This window comes from Spea bombifrons, chromosome 3 (genome assembly GCF_027358695.1).
Source record: "Spea bombifrons isolate aSpeBom1 chromosome 3, aSpeBom1.2.pri, whole genome shotgun sequence".
Taxonomy (NCBI): Eukaryota; Metazoa; Chordata; class Amphibia; order Anura; family Pelobatidae; genus Spea; species Spea bombifrons.
Genome location: NC_071089.1, coordinates 14,710,643 through 14,736,254, shown reverse-complemented (window position 1 = coordinate 14,736,254; position 25,612 = coordinate 14,710,643). Strand labels below are relative to the sequence as shown.

The 25,612-nt window shown below is 37.2% G+C and overlaps 1 protein-coding gene across 2 annotated transcripts in view; it reads left to right on the top strand.

Moving 5' to 3' along the window:
- NRXN1 (neurexin 1) overlaps positions 1 to 25,612 on the top strand; it is a 632,749-nt gene that overhangs the window by 203,878 nt on the left and 403,259 nt on the right. For both annotated transcript variants that reach the window (XM_053459665.1, XM_053459664.1), the window contains 3 exons: positions 7,058 to 7,359; positions 10,776 to 10,799; positions 11,807 to 11,968. In XM_053459665.1, coding sequence (XP_053315640.1) covers positions 7,058 to 7,359; positions 10,776 to 10,799; positions 11,807 to 11,968 — 488 coding nt within the window. The remainder of the gene's footprint in view (positions 1 to 7,057; positions 7,360 to 10,775; positions 10,800 to 11,806; positions 11,969 to 25,612) is intronic.

The following is a 25,612-nucleotide window of genomic DNA, read 5'->3' as shown; positions in this document are numbered from 1 at the left end:
TTCCTGGAGATAGATCCCGGTGCAAAGGACGTGTCCCTCAGACTAGGAGGCAATCCCGCCGCTTGCCACCAATGTAACGGGTTCACCAAGAGAGCTGTAGTAACTCCCAGAGATCACCCACATGTATCCTCCTGTTGTCCCCGGAATCACTTCCAGCACCAGTCAGCATGCGCACCTTGGAACCCTGCTATGTGTACCCAATAAGTAGACACAACTACCTTGAACTGAGTACAGCAGGAATGAACAGTTTATTGTAGTAAAACATAGACTGATATAGCCACAGAACTTCATTAACATAAATTAACAGATACATGTATTCCACCCAACCTTTAATCCCCAGTCAGCAATCCTATTGATGGGATTAATTAAACAATGGAATTCCTGCCTGTTTGGCAGCCAGGCTGGAGCCATCTCTGAGTACCTTGGGCCCCTGTATGACAGGTCATTCTATCACAGTATTTTTAATTATAATACCAAAATAATTAATATTGCAACGCAGGTGGTACAGCTTACAAGTGGTGACAAAATATTTTATTCAGTCCAGTTCATATTTGCTAAAACTGTTTTAAAAAAAGAAAAAAATCTTAATTTGCTGGCCTTTACTCTACATCCTTGAAGAGTTATTGTTATGCAATGCTTATTTTAAGTGAAGCTAATTAGGACCAGAAAATTGCTCCTTGTTTATAATTGCATTCAAACCTCAGGACATGCTGTACTAATCCTGTGCTGATGCTTGCGTAGTGTACAAAACAAGGGTTGCTCAGTCAATCCGCTAGTAGTAGCTCAAATTATTACCTGTGGGAAATAATGTTCTTTTTCCTGATATTTATACTAATGTACTGTGTATAGCGACGTTATATTTACTGCTTGGATCAAGGCTTCTCCTATGGTTGCGAAGTTACAGCTACTTATTCAGAAATGTTTTTTTTTATCGAAAAAATATATATATATTTTATATTTGATAGTACAAAACAGGTACTGCGTTCAAAACCTTTGTGACAAGCCATTATAATAATACAACTGAAGACTTTATTTGAGTGAAGGCACAATATTTCACTGTTAATTGTTAATGTTGTATTGAGGTGGGAAGGTGTTGGGATTTCAACTTGTTCATAGGCAATTGCATAAATTGAAGCAAATATAAAAGAGTAGTCGCTTAAACCTTAGAGTACTGGCCATTTGGCATACTTCCTGGTGGGCTGGTAGGCCGCATACAGTAGGTATCGATGTAGTTGTAGTCGACTAGCTGTCAGCCACTAGCTGGATAAACACAGCCACACGCTGTGTATCTTAATGTGCGGCCATGCGTATCCAGCTAGCCCACCTATATACGTCATTTGATGGCTGCTGGCCTTAAAGTGCCAAGGCTTCCTAGTTGTCCGGTCCTGGTACTGTTCCACTTACTCAATTTATTTAACCAAATGCATTACATTACATTTATTTATTTATATAGCACCAACAGATTCCGTAGCACTGTTACAACAGAGTCAGTAAAATCATTTAAAATCACACCCAATAAGAAACTGATATAAAGGGAGAAGAGGGTCCCGCTCTTCCAAGCTTACAATCTAGTCGGTGGTTTAGGGTAGGAGAGGACGGCTTGGATGGGGATGAGTTGATCGAGTCAGGATGATATGTAGGAGTTGTTGGTCGTTCAGGTGGCTTGATTAGGATGCTGTGTGAGTGTTAGGAAGAAAGGTTTACACTTTTACATTATTTAAAAACATTATTTAAAATATTTACCTATTCCTGATTCTCTTATTCTCATGGTTGGGGGCATCCAAGCATTCCAACAAAGCACTTGGTGGTGTGATAGAGTTGTATATATCATAAACCACATACTAAAATGACATATCAATTTTAGTAGAATATATGCTATATGCTTTGTGTTTGGAAAAAAAACCCTTAAATAATTATTCTTAGTAATTTAACACCTACTGTGTAATACCAGGGGATGCTCTGTATTACATGGCAACGAAAAGAAGCTATGCAATTAGAAGTGTTGATAATGCAGTATTGATAATTAATATAGATATTACAAATGTAGTTGAATTCGTGGAATGGCTGTATAAATAAATGAACAGTGATGGTAGATTTGCTCAGCCTTTATCTCTGGTGTGTTTCATGTATTAGTCATACACATTAAACCTTGTTTGTGTATTTTCCTGTGCAATTTTCCAACAACTGCTTATAGCAAAGTGTTCCATTTACCCCCAAAATAGCAATGATAAATAGATTTGAAATAGTTTGTTTTTTTTTCATTCTTTTTTTTTTTCACTTTATTTTTGAACAATATTTTCTTTTAATATATATTCGCTGTACAAATGACTTCCCATATTCAAGTATTTAACGTATCAAACACGAACATTCTTGTATTTTTCGATTTATCAGAAGACTTTTACATACCTGAAGCATAATTGTTTTGTGTTGATCCAATAAGCCCACATATTCTGTCAGTGTGTCTTAGTCAGTGCATAATGCCCGTGTATTTTATATGAGACACAAAGTCTCTCTGAACTAAACGCTAATGACTGTACTGACGTGTGCGACAAAGCTGAATATTGAAGGTGTGCCACACCAGCGCATGTTTACAGTCTAGTTCTGAAAGACAGTTCTGTTCAGGTTCGGACTCGCCATCTGGTGGGTCAATGGCCAGCAGAGATGCATACTTACCGATGCTGCTGATCCAGTGGCAGATCACGTCGTGCAGCGTGCAGCCGCCATCTGGATATCCACAGACACACGCTAAATCATTCGGTGGCTGCTGGTTTGTGTAAACTAATAAGAATTAAGTTAATAAATACGTGGTATGGTTTATTGAAATATTACTTTATTAAGACCTAAAATAATTTTCATCATTCTCTCTCTATTTCTCATATATATATATATATATATATATATATATATATAAAGTCCAAAAATATATATATTTGTGTGTGTGTGTGTGTGTGTGTCCACGGACTATACACGGACTATACACTTGTTTACACCACACTTGAAATATAATGTTTTAACCCCTTAATGACAACAAAATGCATTGTTTTCAATGGGTTTAGGGACCGCCCATTGTCCTTAAGGGGTTAAATCACCTGGTCTCATTGAGCGATAACATTGATGTTCTCAGCCTGTTTGTTCACTCACCTAGTTACTGGGTTTTCTGCCCCCTTGAATAAGTGTGTCCGTATTCCCAGGTACTTTGGCATTTCACTAGAAATTGAGCTTAAGATGTCATATATTTTAACTTTTCATTGCTTTCTCTTCTTATCTTCAATGTTTATTCATGTTGGTCCAATCTACTTAATGCCTAAAAGAGGTTTAAAATCTAAGGATTAGAACGCATAATACAAGAAAGGCATCCCTATTTAGGAATCTAGTACTCATTATTAAGAGGCTTGCATGCATTATTTAAGGATAGCATTTACAATTCTTTTTTATATATTTTAGAAAAAAATATTCTAGTCGCCGGAGTCTGATATCTGTATAAATGGAATAAATCATGCCATCAGAACCTACACAGATAGATTAACCTGTCAATAGTATTCATTTTTGCTTCTATTTTAGCTATTTATTTATTTTACCGAATGTATTCATCATGTAATACCCTATAATCTGCATTTGTGATGGGCACGTTTTCTCCTATCCAAAAGCGTATGGTCCTTTTGGAGTCTTTATAGAGTAACATGTATTTCCATGAATGAGCACAATGCTAAGACATCATTTTTGTAAATTAGTAATTACAATGCCTGTGTGTAGGTTTTGATGTAATAGGTACAGAATGAGGCAGTCACCCACTGCTAACAATAAAAGAAGTCGTGTGACTAATTACCTGTTCATTCTACCGAAATCATTGCTCTGGAGTTTTTCTCATTCTTCATAGAATATATTCTGGTGTTGACAGAGATCCATTTAATCAGCTAGAGTTGGTGGATTTATTTTAAAAACCGAGAGAAAAAGACTGGAAAGAAAATAATAGAATCTTTATGTCAGAAATAAATATATGTAAAGCCCCATCTTGGTTAGGAGGACCAAGATGGGGCATGAGGTGGGGTCTATGCACCTCCACGTGAGATTGTATTTTTTCTTAAACCCCAAATGGACAGGGGTTATAGGGGCATTTTTAAAGGGTGTCATTGGGCATGAAATGGATTCTTTTTATTTTGCATAAGAAGCAATAGAGGCAGAGTCTAGTTTCAAGGCAGATGAAATCCAAAATTGGTCAGGCCAAAATAAGGCACCAAGGGCTGAAGAACAAACTCAATATCCAGGGACCAAGCAAACGGTCAAGGTCTGAGGTTCCTGATATTGTAGTTTTACCCAAGTCTACCTCATTGAGTCAGCAGGGATGTCTCCGGTGAGACTGTCACTAACAAACTAGTTTCCTTTGTAAGCAATTTTCCTGGAACCCCGAGCACCATTCCTCCTCAATGCATTTCTCAGAAATGTTAGAAAATCTACAAATGCCGTTGCCGTTTGGGGGTAATTGATTATGGGTCGTTTTGCAGACATAAGAAATAGATTGCTTTTAATTCTTAACTTCAATTAGGTAAATATGTTACATTATCTGCTATCTAAAATAGGGAAGTGTATTTGCTTTTTAAGTAGTGTACTTCTGAGACCATTTAAGAAATCCATTTTTAATGAGTCAACATTAGTTTTAGAGTACAATTGAGGTCATACCAGTTAAAGAAAAAAAATGAGAAAGAATAAAATATACAAAACAAAACACAAGAGACCCAACAATGACATTCTTCCCGATAAGTGCCTAATCTATTTTTATCGATTGAAGAAAAACAAGGTTGCTAAAGGGTAAGAATGCACATATAACAGACAATAATTTTGCTGAGAATTCCAATGAGAACTGCGTAATAGTGATTTTTTTTCTGAATGTAGTAGCCCTGATCAGATCGTTCAAATGACATATGAAGCTGGCTTTTCCAATAAATGTTCAGAATTGCTGAATTGGCTTTTTGTTCACTTTCTGAAGGAAAATACCATTAGCTCAAAAGATTTAGCCTTGAATACTTAAGGAAAGTGTGATACATACAAAACTGTTAACCTTCTTAAAAGCTTTTTCCAATCTTTGTAAGCCCTGGAGAAGCTGATTTTACTTCTGCAGGGTCATTCAGAGTAAAATGATTCTTTTGACTGGCCTATAATTATAGCATGTGGTAAAGAACTGTTTCCAATGCAAATCTTTTTTACCTACCGTCCTCATTTCGGTGATGGGGGTGCAAAAAAATATTACATTGGGCGATTGTTTTTCTGATTCAATTTACTAAGTGCTTGTGATCCCTGGATTATGAGTGACGATAGAGTAGATCTAGGTAAAGAATGATATTACCATTTCATTATATTATTAGGGGCTTATATTTTATTTATAAGAATTTCTAGCAAAAAAATGTAGAGGATTTTGATCCAGGAGAGAATTTTTATTTGCTTCTTTTTTCTGATTATGTACTATATTACAGTAAAGCCTTTAAGTAAAATTACATTAGATTATTTTTTTTTCATTTAGGAGGCATTGATACCTTATTTTGTTAAACGTCCTGGCTGCAGTTGCCACAATCCGGTGAAGCATGCAGTATTTATCATTCCAATACCTTGAAAAATAGCCCATAAACGGCAATAAAAAGATACCGGTAAAAAAAAAGACATAAATGGGTTTGTTTTAAGAAAAATAAAAACGTTTTAACTATTAATGCTTTGCCGCGGCAAGCTTGGCACTACACCAAGTGACACTAGTGACCTATAGGGACATTTCACTATAACCACTTAAAGGGGCATATTAAAATGAAAAGAAGTCTTAAAACAAAAGTAGTCATTTACATATAAATTGGAGATGTCAACTAAAAACAGTCATCCATTAATCAAGAGAATATAAAAGCTGTCTGTGTGTTTTGTTAAAGTATTTTAAAATGGGTAATACATTTATATTTACTAGTTGAGATCCTTATACTAGGAGAAATAATATACAATATCTGAAATGCTTAAATTGGTGCGCAAATTGGTGTGGGGTTTGTTAGCACATGTCATTTGAAGGCTGGCGGCCCCTCATGACGTTAGTGTAGCTGACAGCTTGATATGCACGGCTGCACGTTACCTTTTCTTGGTCATGCAGCGCGCAGCCAGGCATATCCAGCCGGCCATATACTTCAGCACAGTGGTGATGTCAGCCAGCGGCCCATAGGGCATTAGCCCAGTGTGATAGAAGGCCAGCCTGTGTCTGGTCATAGCTATACCATTAGCATTATCCTGAATTAGATAACTTTATGGTTGTCATGGATGGTGAATGGGTTTTGCTTAGCCCCCCCCCTTTTTCCCTCTTCTCCTTCCTTCTTTTCTCTTCTTCCTTCCTTCCTTCCTTTCTCTTCTTCCTTCCTTTCCTTCCATCTGTCTCCTTCTTTCCCTTTCCTTCTCTCATTCCTTCCATTCACCTCTGCTGTCCCCTCATTCCTTCCATTCACCTCTGCTGTCCTCTCATTCCTTCCATTCACCTCAGCTGACCTCTTGCTTGATTTAATGCATGAGATGACTGGCGTTGAGTATACTTTTAGCCAAAACCTACTGCTAGCCAGGAAAAGCACCAAATGTGTATAGAGAATTTTGAAGACATTTCTGTTTAGATGCAATAAAAGGAATGAATAATATACGGTGACACTTGTCTATTATTTGCATTAAAATACATATGATGGCTGTATATCCCTTTAAAGTCAAAGAGTTTTTCTAAAATGCGGTTTACAGTCGTTCAAAGCTGAAACATAAAGTATTTTTTAATGAGCAAATGCATAAAAATAATGAACACAGTTCCTGAAGTGATATTTGAAGATACAGTTCATTTTATTTAGACTTGATCATGTAAGTGTTTGTGTTGTGCAGTCTAGCAGCTCATGTCATTTACAGAATTGGCAGTGCTTTTAACAAAACCCATCAATTTAATTTAAAATACATGTTTTTGCTTTGTACGAACGAAACTGATTCTCGAAGAAATGTATTAACGATGCAATCAAATGAGTGAAATAATGAAAAACTTACAAATACGGCTTTTCCTGTTTTCTAGGAAAAGAAGACTACATCGCTACATTCAAAGGGTCTGAATACTTCTGCTATGATTTATCCCAAAACCCGATACAAAGCAGCAGCGATGAAATAACCCTGTCATTTAAAACCCTTCAGAGGAACGGACTGATGCTTCATACAGGGAAATCCGCAGATTATGTGAATCTCGCACTGAAAAACGGAGCTGTCTCCTTGGTCATTAATTTGGGGTCAGGGGCCTTTGAGGCCTTGGTGGAACCGGTCAATGGAAAATTTAATGACAATAACTGGCATGATGTGAAAGTAACCAGGAATCTGCGTCAGGTAACAGTAAAATGGATGAAAGAGTGATGTATTCTGCTTTAAACCTAGCTAAATTAAAATATTATCAGTAAAAATGATCATACTTAGGCCCAAGGGAATCCGCTCATGCCTGAGCAGGGGCATATCTAGAAAGTAACAAGGGATAGGAAAATAGTTTATAATTAAAATGTATGAGCTCGGTCTTCAGTTGCTATTTCTTGGCAAATAAATATTGTTATAGGTTACTATATTGGGAAGTGGTCGATAGTTGGGTATTATCATAGCATATACGATATTTATACACATATTTATCTCTAGATAGAAAGATAGCTATTGTAGATTTATTTTATTATGTATATTATAGTACCTAGTACTTGTGTCTGATTTTATATATTTTTTATTTTAATTAATGCTTATTTATTCAAATAGAAACAGCATTTCCCCCATATTGACTAGTCAGAGATTCACAATTTTAATATACAGTCAATAGCTAATACTGCAATTCAATATGAGCTAATTGTAATGGCAAAATTACTTTTTGAAGATATGTTTTAGTATTTTATTTTTTTAATGCGAGAAACCAAATTAGCACATTTTTCGTTTGAGAAGTGCATTTAAGTAGGGTAAAAAAATTAAAAGGAGAAATGTCATTCTTTAAGATAGCAAAATGTAAGTTTGATGTTAAATCTTGATGATTTACAGAGCAAAAATAATAACATATTCATTTAAAAAAATAGAGGAAGAAAATATGCATTGTTTTATATAACCATGGTTAATAATAATACTAATACATTATTCTAACCCTTAATATTGTAAACGTTGACAGGGAATCTCTGAATGGAAAATATTTTTATGCTAAAGAAATCTTACACCTCACTTTAGTAACACTCTATCAAATTGATTTCCAGAGCAAAACATTGATTCATATTAACAATACATGATATAGAACCCTTTGCATTCTTAAATATAGACAAGCAAAACTACCGATATTCTATTGGTTTTTATTTAAAACCAAGCTATATATTTTCTCTTCATGTGTGTGTAGTTTTGCATGTACAGAAAATAATCACTTAATGACATTAACTTTACTAACATTTCAGAGTGTAAAAACCCTAAAACGTTATCTAAATGATATTTCCATCCTTAATAATGTCAGACAAAACGTAAGAAAGCGAAGAGCGATATTGTTTTCTGCAGTAGGGTGCCATTTTCTTCAGCGTTATCATGACTGGCAACGGATGGATCGATAAGTTAGCAGCAGACCCTTCGTTGGCCCTGCTGAGCTGCTCCCTCTGGTTTTGATGATTCATGCATTATATTAATCTTTCCTTCTTTCCACTAACAAAAAGAGAAGCAATGGTCCTAACCCAGAAGCAGAAAGAGTAGATCAGACAGACTCAGTGTCCACTGAAGATCTACAGAAATGACATCTACATACAGTACTCTACACGGAAGCAGTGAAATCATGCAATACTATAATATGATTCTTGTGTAGCCAAGCAACAGGAAAAATGTAATGATCATACCATAGTTAAGTAGGCACCCTCTGCAGCGCTACAACAAAGAAGAACATGGGATGCGGAGAGATGAAGGTCACCAGCCATCATTGTAAAGTCACAGCATATATCCATACAAAACTTAATATACCTTTTTAGCTCCTGGCTGATGATGATATATATATAAATATAGATTTTGGGGGGTTCTACGCAACAATGAAATCAGTGCACGTACAGCAGGCAGATACAGCAATTTCTATTTAAAAGCCTATCTGCACCATACATATTTTAATATACAGTCAATAGCCAATACTGCAATTCAGATTTCATTATGGGTTAATTGTAATGGCAAAATGACGAAAAAAATCTTTTTTTTTTTTTTTTTTTTACTACGCAGAAAGCAAATGAGCACATTTTTAGTTTGTAAAGTGCATTTAAGTAGGGTAAAAAATTAAGAAGAATTTAAGAAGAAATGTCATTATTTCTTTAAGATAGTGTTTGCTACAATAGCAAAATGTAAGTTTGATTCCGTGACATTATACATCTATATATTGCATAGCCCGCCACAACCCCAAAGAGTCCCCATCTTGGCAAGTATTATCTAATCCACAGAGCTGAATCAATTGTACTGCTTTACTTTTACCCCGCTGAATCTGTATTTAGATGTTTGTTAGTGTGAGCATCTCCTTTTATATTTTTGTGTATTTTCTATTTTAAGGTCCGTCTATGACCTCTATGTTGAGTACCCTTCCGACCTCATTAATGGTGTCCAGAGAGGGTTATACATTGCAGGAAAGTTTCAGTGGGTTAAAAGTGATTCAGCTCCAATACAGCCATGTTAGGGTTAAAAAGCACTCGCCAAGAGTTGGCTACTATGATGTTGTGATGAGCTAAGCAATATATAACCGATATTTATGATTCAGATAGGTGCTTTTAACTTGCCCTTGCTTGACGTGCACTGATTCCTTATTCTGTGTAAACATGCAACATATAACTGGGCACTCAAAGGACTTTAACTGCACTTTTAATCAAACTATATGACAAACCGAGTTTTCGGGACCACACATGCCCTTTTCTCAATTTATACATACATATAGTTTCACCATTCAAGACAAGATGTAGTTATTTGTGTTAACGTTACATATAGAGTTTTGTCGATATCAAAAGACGATGCATTTATACTTTCTAGATTGCCTTTGTTCACGCCAAAATATTTAATAAAAATAATACAAAATAGTTTTTTTTTATTTTTTTAAATAATTTATTAATTAGAGATAAAAAAGCAAAGTTGGTGCATGTTTTACGAGGCAGTTAGAGAAACCCATTCAGCTCATTCTATGTGTCAGGATTTTTTTGCTTTGTTTCATTGCAGTAATCTGTGAGCCTAAAGCCCCTGAGTATGACCGAAAGACGTTTTGGAGTTGAGAAGATATTGAGATTCCTTGAAAGTAGTAGGGGTTACAAATGACTTTCTGGTTTTGTCCAAAGGGGGAAAGAAAAAAATACATACATTATTACAGATATTGTCCAGACAGTTGGGCAGTCTTTGAGCGATAGGTATTTTGATCCCCATTTTTAATGTCTGTCAGATGTATTCAACCTGTAGGGATTCCAAAGGGGAATCGTGACCACGTGTCTGTTTTTGTTCAGTACAGAGCTGATAAGTTATGAAATCTATTTGCAGGACAAATACTACTGCAGTCGCCTCCTTGGAGGCTTACTTGTTAGTCCGCTTTTTTTCTTGTAAAATTTTTTTGCCCTTTTTTATATGTTACTAACATGCTTAATAACTAACATGTCATTCATGGAATGTTTCATTCTACTAACCGTTACCTGATTCAAAAAATGTACTAACATGGTAGTGATCATCTTATTTTTTAAGTAACAATCGTTATTATGTTCACAGTTTTTAATTTCCTTTCTCCCCCCTTCTCCACAAAGCACGCAGGCATTGGACACGCTATGGTAAACAAACTACATTGTTCGGTAGATATCATTCTAATTGTTTCTTATTTTGGGTTTGCCGTGTTTTCTTTCTTTCTTTTAACTGTAGACTTCATTACAAAAGAGGAACTGCGGTTGGTACTCTTCTGCTTACTTTAACTTCTCCTTTTCATTTGTTGTTGACCTTCTTAGTTTCTACTTGTTCCTACCGAGTTCTTTTTTTATTTATCTACATTTTTGTTTTATTTTTTATTTTTTTTATTTTTTTATTTAATATATTTATTTTACCCATATTTAGGGTCATTAACTTTTCTACCTTTTGCATCAAGCTGTAATTAACAAACTAATGCTAATCATTGGCTGGCCCAAGCAATCACTGTCTCAGCCAGATTCTAACCATTCACAATGCATGGCACAATAGCTTAATTTAATTATGCCATAGTTTTGGTACATTCATATTCATCACAAGCGATATAATTACCTACCCCCCCCCCTCTTTGTGTTCTCCTTGTTTCCGGTCTGTCGTGTGCCTTAGCATGTGCACATCAGTGTGGGCTTCTAACACTGTTTGATTTGCTTTTTATTAATTTTGCATGCTAATTTAACACTCGCATGTTAAATTGCCGCTAACCATTCGTTAACCAGTGCGAACAGTGGTGGTGCTTAGTATCGCTTGCTTCATTATCACAATGCACGTTTTTAACGAGTCAATGACAGACTACTAAACTTACTAATACGTACAACAGCTAAACTAACCTAGAAAGCATTTTACTAACACCATTTTTGTGTCTGCTAAATAACTGTTCAGTTGCTGTAGGGACAATACTGACACTAGCTCATTATTCAAACAACAGTTGAAATACAGTAGTTTAGATATCTCAGGGGAAGATGAATTCTAGAAACCAAGACCAAACCTCAAACAGACATGAAAATGGATATCCAAACTAGGTCTCAAATCAGGCACATCCGAGAAGTGCAGTATTTAGGTCTGAGTATAGCGTGTCCTTTCCCTGTGCTTTGTTATGTAGGTAACAATTTCAGTGGATGGGATTCTGACTACCACAGGCTACACTCAAGAGGACTACACCATGTTGGGATCCGATGACTTTTTCTATGTTGGAGGCAGTCCCAGTACCGCAGACTTACCAGGGTCACCAGTCAGTAACAACTTCATGGGCTGTCTTAAAGAGGTATGTCTCTTTATGTCTCTTTCACATTTTATTTTATTTCATTTTATCTGAGGTCTATGGAAATCACTACACATGTTGCGTTTTAGCCACTTGGGTCCGCAGGGTAACCATGAAGATTTTTATATATTAAGTCAAATATTACCATATTGTTATATGGATAAAGGATAGCTACATTATTTTGTCAAATATACAAAACACTAATGACTATGCTGTGTATCTTAAATACATTTCCAGACCTAGGATGTCAGCAAAGGGGATCTGTGAAAATGTTTTGAAAATAAACATTGCTTCTGTGGGGTGACAGCAAATTGAAGTGGTTGAAACTAAAGGCTAAGTGACCCCAAAACCTGTTATGTGGAGGTAATGAGATGGTCTTGGCCATGGTGGGACATAGAGTTTGTTGGTACTTGAAGAACCTATTGAGCTTGTTACGGGGGAATCTGTGAGTGGCAGGGGGTGACGTTCAGTAAATTCACCATTCCCCAAGCAGCTCCAAAGTTCTACTGGCTGCAATTGTCCTTATTGATTTCCCATCAACACGTTAGGCTGTTCTGGGTCTTGAATGAAGGACTTAATGGCTCGAGGTCCATGTCTTTATTCCCACTGCCACTAGGGAGTTCATCCTAAATACATGGTTTTAGATGTGGGTCAACACCTGCAGTTTATCACTTGTTCACACCATTGCTGGTCCAATATAATGCCTGCCTTACTCTGGCTTAGTTGTGTTATCGTGTGATCTGCACTAGTATTATCTTGCCTTTATAGTTTATATGGCTCCAGAGTCCAGTGACGGTGTGCTGTACACAAATCTAGCCGATGCTTAGTATTGCACATAGTGATCTTCAGTTTGTGTGCCGCTGCTTGGCAATACATACATACAGTGCTTTTTGTTGATATTTCTTCTAGAGGCAGTTTGGACCTCTGTAATGAGTGATGGCACATTTTATGTGCAACACGCTATAGACTATGCTGTGGTCCCCCTCTGTGGGTGTGAGTGGTCTACCACTTTGTTGCTCAGCTGTTGTTACTCCTAGATGCTTCCACTTCGCAGTGAATTAGGGCATATCTAGCAGGGTAGCAATTTCACAAACTGACTTGTGGCAAGGTGGCATCCAAGGCTTGATAAAGGAGCCCTGGGGCATTTACACAGGAAGGGCCACTTCTCTAGATTACCTGCCTTTAGCAAGCTCTTTTTCCCCTTTTTTCTGAAGTCTGTCTTTTTATCTTCTGTTCTATTCTTTCCTTCCTCTTTGACAATGTCCTTTGCCTAACTCTTCCTATTTTGTCTTCTATCAGCTATTTTTCTTATATCTTGTCTGCCTTTTACATATTTACTCCTCTTTCTATGCTGCCCCAACCCACACATGCAGACATATACACACACGCATACAGTTTCGTTTGGGGTCATGTAGAAAGTTCCTTGTTTTTTAAAAGAAAAACAAATTGTGTCCATTAATATAACACCAAATGGATCAGAAGATATAGTGAGCTTGTTGTTATTGTTGTAAATCACTATCGCAGCTAGAAACAGCTGATTTTAATGGATTATCTTCATAGGCGCACAGAGGCCCTTTATAATTCTCATCACTTCTGTTTCAATGGCGCGTTGTGTTTGTAAATCCAAGTTTAAATGGATAATTGATGGTTAGAAAACCCAGACGTAGAAATGTATTTGTTTTCCATAACAAACAGCTAAGTGACCCCAAACTTCTGAACAATAGTGTATATACACATATATGCATACACACACACCCACAGACGCATATACATACACGTGCGTACATATACGCACAAACACACACATATATATATATATATATACACACATAAATATACACACAGGTATATACACAAGTACACATATGTATATACACACACACATGCATACAGATACATGTTACACATACACACACACATATCTATATCTATATCTATATATATATATATATATATATATATACACACCGATCAGCCATAACATACTGACAGCTGAAGTGAATAACGCTGATAATCTTGTTATCATGGCACCTGTCAGTCGGTGGGATATATTAGGCAGCAAGTGAACATTTCATCCTCGAAGCCGATGTATTAGAAGCAGGAAAAAGGGGCGAGTGTAAGGATTTGAGCGAATATGAAAAGGGCCAAATAGTGATGACTAGGCGACTGGGTCAGAGCATCTCCAAAACGGCTGCTCTTGTAACCCAAGGAAGGAAAATTTGTGAACCAGCGGTTGTGGGCCGCCAAGGCTCATTGATGTAAGTGGGGGGGCGAAGGCTGACCTGTGTAGTCAAATTCAGCAGACTAACTACTGTAGCTCAACCAGTTAAAACTGGTTCTTATAGAAAGGTAATAAAATAAGAAACAAATACACACTCCACATGAATGTGTACACCAATATGGAAAAATAACCCCTCTACTAGTTCTGTACCAATCCCCAAAAGTACTTCCTCAAATACAGCAAAAGACAGATGTGGACCAGATATAGCCATTTTTATTTATTACTCCTGAGGAAGCTAGCGCATAGCTGGTGAAACGCATCGAGGAAGCTCATATATACCACACTCACAGGAACAATCTTCACTTTTTGGACAAGTGGCGGTTCCACTAGGACCGGGTCCTATTAGAAGATGTTTTCAGCCATTTGGAGCCATATTTATTGCTGTTTTGCACACCACTAGTTGGAGTGCCTTTATTTCCTGTAAGTGGTTTTAACCATATATATTTTATACAACTTTTGGATACTGCACAGTGTGCTTTTACTCTTTGTTATTATAGTAATTATCAAAAGAAGTTTTCTACATGATTTTGATGGGCTCATTTACCATGGAGGCTTTGTGAGTGCAATGTTCCACCATTACTCACACTGCTTTATATTTTTTGCAATAGTGTTTCTATTTATTTTTGTTTCCCACGTGTTCTGCGCTCCCATCCGGCCCCCATCTATCTTATAGAAAGGTGTCAGAACACACAGTGCATCGCAGTTTGTTAGGTATGGGTGCCCATGCTGACCCGTCCACTGCCAAAAGCACCTACAATGGGCACATGAGCATAAGCACTGGACCACGAAGAAATGGAAGAAGGTGGCCTGGTCTGATGAATCACGTTTTCTTTTACATCACGTGGATGACCGGGTGCGTCGCTTATCTGGAGAACACCTGGATGCACTATGCTCTCTCATGCTGTCAATGTCTCCCTACCATCACCCTGTCACCGCTTCTACTTCTTCCTTTTGCTTCTTGTTCTGTTGTTTCTTTCTTCTGTCTTCTCTGTTGATCCGCTTGTCCCAGCTCTCCGCAGCGTTATACTGGCCTGGTGTAAAAGTTCCACGGCAGGGCAGAAAACTAAATTCATTGTCTGAAAACGAATATACTAACAAACGAAAAATGTATCCAAATCATTTTTGGTCCATTTGCACAAGTCTAACACTTATTTGTATGAAAACATTTGACCACTAAACATTCACTCAGATTCATACTGGTGTCAGGTCTGTCCCTGGGAGGTTTTTTTTCTAAAAACTTTTTAACTTTTTAGCTAAAGTCAAATAAAAAAGTGTTTGCTAAAGTGAATGCCATTAAAAACGAACGAGAGAACAGAATCATAGATTTCATGTAAATATTTATTAGTAAAGCCTTTAACACACACAGCTTTTGTTTATAGTAAATCGTACACTTCCACATAATTTTGCTTCTGTGCATAAAAATATATATTTAAACATTACAGAAACCCATAATTTCCAAGCAGTGTCTGGCTTTATACGTTTAACATTCAAGGTATCAGAAATCTGTCTGGGAGAAAAGAATCTGTTGAAGCATGAAAATATGCAATCTGAATAGCTGAGCAACTGAGAAAGGCTGAATTATAAAACAGATGCGGTGTATTTCTCTGCCGAGCAGGAGTCGCTCTAACACCGCGATATATTATAGATCTGCAGACTGTGAATGGAGGAATTAGCATGACGCTGGCCTACATTAAAGCATACTATTAATAGGGCGGGTACAGATTTATAACGGCTTTTCATTTCACTGCGACATTTAAACTGGTTTATTTATATATACAGCGCTACAGAACCTGCTGGTGCTAAATGAATGGAACATTTGTATTTCTACATACCCCCCATACACACAAATATATGTGAACTCGAACATGCACATTTTGTAGCAAAATGTACAGATAATAGAATTAAAGGGCAGATTGTCTGGATCGCATAGTAATGTTTACGCCGATTCCATAAAACACAAGCCTCCTTAATAGTTCATTATTTTTAGTAGAATTTTATAGTTGAAACCACTGCTTTGAAAACACAGCCATCATTACAGCGATCTGTGAAAAAAGCTATTTTTTTCTATTTAAGTATCATCGAATGGATGAGAAATGACTATTGTAGCTGGAACCGTTTTAATGGAATATCTTCATGGGCATAGAGAAGCCAATTATCACTCCTGTCACTCCTGTGTTTCAGTGGCACGTTTTGCTCACTAATCCAAGTTTAAATTTAAAAGGCTGATTGATCATTAGAAAACCCGTTTTGCAATGATGTTTCAACACAGCTAGGCATTTCCTCATTTTCCAGGAAAACAGCTAAGTGACCCCAAACTTTTGAACCGTAGTGTATGCATGCACTCCAACTATTGTACATTCACATACATTGGCGATCATATATAACACACATAAACAACATACACACACTGCTAGTAAAAGCACTGATCTCCCGCTTCTGACTCTACGCTGGAGGGAATCTTTCGGTCACAGTAGCCACAACGCCCTACTCGTAGATCGCTGTGCAGCTGCACGGGTTGCAGAGTCGTAATAACATACATAAATATACCGCATTTGCCCGAATATAGGCCGGATTTTTTTTTCTTCCATTTAGCCCTGCTGCTGCAGATCCCCCGCTATAGAGCTATAGAGGCCATGCCAGTAAGTTACAAGGGTGATTTCTGATCTTCGCAATCAACACATGGAGTAGTGGCGAGCCGGCAGTCTAATTGCTCAATTGGCATACCCGGGAACTCTCTGGGTTTCCGCCAGACACTCCGGCAGAAGCAGCGTGTCTCCAGGTCATCAGGCCCCACTCCCCACCTGTTTTCCAGTTAAACAGCTGTGTGTCCCATGACATCAGCAGGACTGCCCACCAACATCAGCCAAATCTGCATATCTGGGACTTCCCAGGGCAGGCTACCCAGAGCTCTCCCAATTCTGAGGGGAAGTGGTTTTAGGGGGGACAGGGCTAGCCACAAGAGGGGTAGGGCTAGCGAGCTGTGGAGTGAGGTTAGCCCCAGAGTGCCAAAAAATAGCTGGGTATGGGCGAGGGAACTGGGAGGCGCGTGATCGTAGCCAAATGTCACTCCCCTGCCAAGAGGAAAGTGACCCGGAGACCTGGAGAAGCAACACTTCTCCCAAAGACTCTGTGTCAAACCTGAAGAGTTCCCGTGTACGCGGATCTGTGCCCGCATGTTTGAGTTTAGACATGGCTTTACCAACATTTATGGTTTAGAGAAGGCATTAATTGTGCCCATTGAGAAAAAAAACCTTATTTTTAGAAAAAAATACTCCAGGCATGTTGCAATATGTTAAGTGCCTATGAATTTTAACACAGATGGCATATGGAAATGTGCTTCATAAATAAATAAAAAGCTGTATAGTTTTTATTTATGAGCTGATAATATAGCCATGTTCTTCTTTAAAGCACAGCTATGACGAACAATTTAACAAACTGCTAATAGGTTTTTAAAAAAATGAAGGATTTTTTTCAACATAACTGCTCCAGACTTCATTATTAAACTGGCAGAAGAAAGACACTTTGAACCTCTTCTTGTCTCCTTATTTCAGCCCCTATTGTGAATTAAAGAAATGACGAGAAATCAGATCTGTGCCGGTGAATATTTGTCCTAAACAAGAGAAAGATTTTGCTATCGCCTGCTATTAAAATAACTTGAACTAACATTGACTGGTTTATGGTCTGTTGATTAAAGTAAAGTTCTCGTAGGTGACAGTTTCTCTTTAAAATAACATTTCTCCGTGTTTAAAAATAGACAGAGGTATGTAGAACATTCTGATTCTGAGTGGCAGAACCTCAGGCACCCTGAAGGTAGATAACAATTTTACTGATGTTCTACTGATGCATACATTGAACAGCAAGAGAACACAGCTGTGCAGCCTAACTTAAGGTCGTGTAACTTCTTTGGGTGTGAAATGTAACCAGTCATTTTAGTCATTTTCTTCTAGTAACAGAAGGTCATTTTTCTGCCATATGTGTGAGTCGTCAAACATTTTATTCTATGTCACAGAGAAAGTATATTATCAGCTAACAAATGTCATCCCATCTATCTTTGATGCAGATCTATCATATGTTGTGTTGTTCTACACATAAAATAAAACTAGGGAATGGTATTTACAGATCTAAATAATCAATATATAAATATTATAAAAATCCCCGTAAATGGTTACTAGGCGTAGTGGTATATGTGTCATTATTCCTCTTTGTTAAAGTCTCCCAGATGCCGTAATGCTGATGCTTGTTGTTATAGATGTCCAAGACAAGCTATAGGTAGTTTTGACAAATAAATAAAGTCTCGATAAAAACTGTCAAGGCAACAGCTCCCTTTTCATTGATAAACAAACTATTGTCATTTTGCAAGTTTTACCAGGGAAGATAGGCTTTGTGGCAAGCATTTGACTAAATGTCCCACATTGAACCATGGTCTTCTACAAATTTATTGATGTCCATTTTAAGACATGTTGCCTACCCCTCAGTTTAATTTAAATATACTACAACATGATCATTAGGCTTACTGATGAGTTTTGATGATACAAAACCACTCTGCAGAATACAATCCAATACAGTAAACAGACAAATGAGACTAAACCAACAATTACATGGTCGTGACAGCTAATTAGCTGATATGAGCCAGCAACATATTAATGACATGCGTTTCCCTAGGCTTGACTGCGGGGAGTACCCCAAACCATACTTCCTGCATCAACCATCCTTCTGCTGAGTGTTGAGATATTGAGGAGTCTGCTCAACCATGTAAAAGGATTTAGTTAGATACTTATAGTGTTTTCAACATCACAAATTGATTGAATAGTATAAACCTCAACCCCAAGTGGCCCATGCTTACCTTTACATTTGGTTTAAAATGATAAAATAGTTATGTGAAAAAGAACTGAAGATCCAGTGTTAATGGGTGATGGGCACTGCAATGGCATATGAAGATTCATGTCAAATGATTGAGTTTGCCCCAGAACTTTCTTACCCTCGCTGCCTCTCGGTGTCCAGATGATAGCACTGACATGGGTCCTTGAGGACTTGATAGCAGTGCAGGAGTTACTTGGTAGGTAACTGTAGTAGCAGCAGTTCCCTTAGGTTTGGTCCCTGATGAGAGGTAAATTATTGAGTTTGATTACTGAGCAAAATGCCTGCATTGATAGTCTCTGGGAATACATACTGTAATCAAAATGTATATGCAATAAATTCTTTTAGCAGGTTTAGGCGAGGACATTTTAAGACATTTTAATAGATCCTTTTTATTAAAGTATGTTAACCTTGCAATAAAATTGCCACATAGTTTCAATATGCTATGGATGTTACATCTAGCATGCCGCCGTGCATTTTTAATTTTCTTAGTTTAATGAGTTTGCTGACATTGCACAAAGTCATGTTTCACACTGCCAACCATTTTAACCACTTTTTTGTGAATAAGTGGCAGGCATAAGCAGTTGCCTACCGCCTAATGTCGAGTTCTTATAACAGACTGCTAGACAACTTCAAATGTTGGGACTACCAGAGAGACAATACGCCATAATAGGTTTGCTTATTGTATTTTCTTTAAATTGTGGCTTGGTGACAAACTGTAAGTTGTAGCTGCTTATAGTCTGAGTCTAAAAGGCATTTCTGGTGCTAAGTTTCAAGAATGGTCTTATAGAAACCAATTCACACTAATGCCTCCATGTAGACAAAGCACACAATAGGCCACATACAAAAGTAGATGTAGAGTTTAAATGAGTGTGTGAGTCAGTATATGGTGTTACAATGTGTGTATGGCGTTAGCATGACTGTGTGGGTGTTAATGTATGGTATAAGCATCAGTGTCAGCGAATAGTGTATGAGTGTGAGCAGTGGGCCTAGGGTTAGTAGTGTGAGGAAAAGAGAGGACGGGTTCTTATCTGCCATCAAATTCTATGTGTCTGTGTCCTATGTGCGTGTGTTTTAGTTACAGGAGGGGGCACCAAAGAAATACTGTCCCTAACCCTAAGCTCACCACTGTGTCCGATCAATTTCAAATCCGCTTCCCATTGATATAGATATGCAAATTCACAGAATTGTTCGATAAAATGTGGCATATTATTATGTAAAAAAATATATGTAAAAAAATACAATGACATATCCACTTAGGGGCGCTCGTGTTAGAAACAGAAAAGGAATAAAAAACAACAATAGTGTAGCTCACCATCTTGTAAGTGCAATTCTTTTTTATATTATCACACTAGTGAAAAATACTGTGCAGTCTGGTTCCTTTTCTTTATCACTTTACTCAGATCAAAAGACACTGAGAAGAGCTTTGAAAATCACACAATAAACAAAGACACACATTTGTTGTTATTAGCTACATTGTTGTTGTTTTTTATTCCTTTTCTGTTTCTAACACGAACTCCCCAAAGTGGATATGTGTTTGGCTATCAACATCCAGAGAATGTTGTTCTAGGGTTGCAGCTGTGAAAAAGAATAAGAAAGGGGGGTACTAAATATTTACTACATATTCACTATATCGCCTCACTGTTGATACTTTCACTGTTGAAAAAGTACAATGATACAGGTTAATAAATTATATTCTAATTAATACAATTAATTAATTGAGCAATCACTAATTCATGTCATACAGGCAGCAGTTTTAAGTCACCACTGCTATGTTTAAAAGCAGATTGAAATGATATTGTGGAATACACAGAGAGCCCTGCTGCAGACAAAATAAGAAATGGTAATTTAATGAGTTCAGAGCTTTTAGCTTTTTATTTAATGGCCTCAATTATGATTTCAAATACTCTCAGAACAACAAGCATTATTTCTGTTTGTAGTGTACGTACTAAATATGATTTTTCAAAGCACTCATATTGCAAGGACCAATTCACATTATTGTAATCCAATTAGATCTTTTTTGTTTAAACAAAGGATGAACTATAATATAATTTACCATTTTACTTTGGTAGGTATAAAAGTCATAACAGCAAAAAAAATAAATCATGTATTAAATTCTGTAAATAAATTGCTTTATTCCTTTTGCAGTTTCCTTAATCAGTGAGATGAAGATCTTATCAATAGGTCAAAAAAAGTTACATGTAAAATCTTATGCCTCCTAGCCATGTCTCCAACCACACACTTTAAAACAAAAGCATTTAAATGCTGATAGGTGTAGCAGGTGATCTAAAGGGTTGCCTACGGCAGTGGTTCCCAATCCAGTCTTCAAGACAGACAAACATTCCCCTACTGGAATCACTCTATTGGAATAGATTGTGGTAATTGCTAAATCCAGCACTCGCTGTATGTCTTGGTGAATGAGTTGGGAAGCAGTGGCCTTGGGCCATTAGCTGGAGGGGGCATCTCAACCAGGTTCTCCTCTGTTTGTCAGGAAGTCCATGTGGAGTGGCATGTCCGAGGCTTAATCTGTCTAAGGGACTAGAAATCTCATGACTGGCCCTGAATTCACAGAAGAAAGCAAAGTGTAATGTATTTCTGCCGCCTAGCAAACAATGAGTAAATAGGCAGTGACACTGCAACATCTAAGGAAGATGTGTGGTTTAACCGGGGAAAGTCCTTTAGACTCTAGCAGTGTGGTTTGTCTGATTTGCTGTGCCCTATAAGAACAAAGGCATAGTACAGTAAAGCATTACTTCTGTTTACTCGTTCAGCATTCTTTAACCCTACATTGAAAATAATGCTCTTCATATGAAGGCTATGCATGGATAGTAGTGTCTGAAATCAACAGTAACCACACTATTCCTTCTTATGCACGGTCATTGGTGCCAATGGGCATTGGACATTCTAACCATCATAGTAGGGACAACCTAACATACCATCATTGAGTACCATCATAAAGTACTCAAGATGGGTTTTATTTCACTAAGATGTATTTCTCATGAGCCAGAAATAAAATATACAGTATATATAATATAATAGACTGTGTGTGTGTATATATACTAACCAATAGAATATAAAGGACAGATAAAGGTGGTTGGTGTAAAGTAGTAATTCCCTATGTGGCCAGCTGTACATATTTATATTGTGGTACTGATTTGTAGTCCTTTGTAGTCTCGCACTTCCATGTACTTGTGTGTCCCTGGGAATACTGCAAGTAGCATGTCAGGAGCAGCTGGTGAAGTTTTAATTTGGGCTCCAAGGATTCACAAGTAGCCACATTACTGTATGATAATCTGTATGCTGGTTTGATACAAAAAAAAAAAATCTGCAGCATGGTTTCCAGCTTTCGGAAGCATTTTTTGCTTTGTGCCTTAAAACAGATGTAAACAAAAGAGAAGACTCAGGGCGGCATTCGGCATCATGTAGTTTAAAGGCTCTATGCACAGTCCTCCACGGTGTAAATGGACAAATGCAGGCAATGTATAAAGCCAGCCCAGCCAACTTACTATATTTATAAACACCCTTAAATAACATATTAATACATCACATTCACATATCTACTATATACTATACTATACTTTATACTATACTGTATACAATATATATATGCCTGTGCCTGTCTGTGTAAAGCGGAGGACATTTCGTTTTTGTCCCAGGCGATTAAACCCCTTAATTGTGCGCCATCACTTATAGTCAAGACTGTCCAACTCAATCTTTGGGGCCAATTAAATTGCCAGAGTTCTCGGCTTTTGTTAATTCACATGTAAATAACCAATTAACTAATCAGCGTGCAGACTGTTTGTTATAAAGAATATAAACAGGTTCACGCAAGCAGGATTTTGTGCATTTTTTTATTATTATTAGCATCATTATTATTTCCGGAACGCAATACATCTGCCTATATCTGTAATACTCCTTCCTGTTGGTTCTTCCTGAGAAGTAACCATTAATCGAATGATTGAACTATGGCTATACTCCGAGTTAGGACGCATTTGTTTACACTATGTTTACATTTTATTTCATAGAGCCCCAACTGCTGTAACACTGCTACAATAAAGGAGAAGGCAGAAATGAACAATAACATTAAACTTGACGATAAGATGAACATACATAACCTATACTAGTACAGAAAGAGAAGAGCCCTAGTCTATTAGAATGAAGTCTCCTGATTATCTTAGCTATCAGTAAGCATTGCATTTACTCTGTGACCAGTCACTGTTTGTTCGCAATAAGGTATGAGAAGACGGTAGCTGTGTCCACACTCTACGGGCAAACGCAATATATAATGTATAATATGTAATAAATTCAACTCAATGTATAATATATGATAGATTCAACTCAATGTAATTCAGCAGCCTTCACAAAAAGAAGCCAGGTACCCAATCTGCCATGACCATGCTGAAACCCAATACTGATGTCTAGGGCCAGTCCTAAACCAAATAACACTCTAGGCAATAATACTCTGCGGTATCCACCGCCAATGTTTCTTTAATTTTAGATTAAAATATTACTTGCACAATTATTGTATGTTTACATATAATTTGCAAGTACATTTTCTGTTTCCCCTTGCTATTTTTCTTATATAGTCTTCTCCATCTTCTTCATCTCCATCTTCTTCATCTTATTATTTGTATTATTTTAGATGGAGTAGTTTGTATATTTTGGTCCCCCTCAGGCTTGGACTGGCTATCTGGCACACCAGGCAAATGCCCAGCTGGATATGCCCAGGTGTACTCTACATGATCCCAATTATTGTATGTTTACACAATTTATTATTATTATTATTATCTTTTATTTATATAGCGCCAACATTTTACGCAGCGCTTAATACAATACATAAATTCAAGGGATATGACAAGACAAGAATTGACAGACTAAGACGAACCGATACATTTGGTGGAGAGAGCCCTGCTCGCAAGCTTACAATCTAGAGGGAAAATGGGGTGATAAACATAAGGCATAGAGAAAGGGTGAGAGGTATTGTGGGGGTATCAATGACAAGGATGTTCTAGCAGCTAAGATGGTATGCTTCTCTGAAGAAGTGGGTTTTTAGATGTTTCTTGAATGTCGGGAGGGAGGGTGAATTCTGAAGGTTCCTTGGGAGCAGATTCCAGAGATATGGGGCAGCTCGAGTGAAATCTTGTAGACGGGAAAAGGAAGAGGTGATGAGTGAGGAGGAGAGCCTTAGCTCATGGGAGGAACGTAGGGATCGAGTAGGAGAGTATTTGCTAATGAGGTCAGAAATGTACGGAGGAGCAGTATTGTGGATGGCCTTATATGTCAGTACCAGGATCTTAAATTTAATTCTAAAGGTAATCGGAATTATTCATAAAGGCATTTTCTTTATATATATATCAGTATACAATTTAGTCTATGTAGGTATCTGCAACTTAATTTTTTTTTAGTTAGATTGTAATGTCTATCTTTTTTACAGAAGACATTCTTTGACATAATAACAGCCAATAAGAACAACCTTTAAACTTTTTTGTTGGCATGTATAAGGAAATGTAGCATGATGAAGTCGGACATGTAAAAACACACTGAATTTGATTTCTGATCTTAGAATTCATTGTTTCTTTAGAACTTGTACTTCTCATAATAAAACCTGTACAGTATCAAGTAAATGTTCTTTACCTTCTGTATTCTCTCTCAGGGTATTAAGCCCAAGGAGACACGAATGCACTTCAATATTGGAAATCCTCTTAATATACTTGTATATTTGAATCTACCTTGCAAAGGAGCAGAAAGATATTTTCATGACATAAATCAGTGCCTTTTTATAAATTGCACTTTGAAGTAGAAAATATCGGGTCTGAGACTCCAGCTGTTTCATTTGTATTCTTGCAGTTGTTAATATGACTCAACATTCCAATCTATTTCACTTTTGTGCGCTGCATTGCATACTATACCAACGTTGTGGACCTCTAAGGACGTTAGAATAATATATTTCCCAGATGAAGAAACACTTAGCAGGTAGAAAACATAGCTAAATCACGCCAAGATGTTTAGTAATCAACTGCAGGCAAACATGCCATGCTAGTGATTATATTTTTGGGACAGCCTTTGGCGTAGATTAAGTTAGGTGGTTGCAAGGGATGTTATTAGGGAAGATATTAGCGGTGTCTAGTATCATTTATTACATTAGATCCAGTCACTTATTCTTTATAATTACTATCTGTGCAAATAAAGCACATATGAATACTTACTGGCTATTAAAAAGGCACTATAACGATGGTATTGACTGCTTTCGTCTTGAAGCTCCACTCTCAAGGAAGGCTATCTGGTAACTTCATCTCCTGACATGTTGGTTAGGAGCTAGTACTGGAATTTTACAGGTTTTCCTTTTTTTTGCACCATCCAGTTGGCACTGGGTAGAGCATGCATGGAGATGTTTTGATGATGTTAGAACTTGGATGAGATCTGGCCAAAACATATAGCCATGCTCAGTTGGCTCCCGAGCTCATATAAAATAGTAGAAAGGTATGTGGATATGTGGATATATATACCGT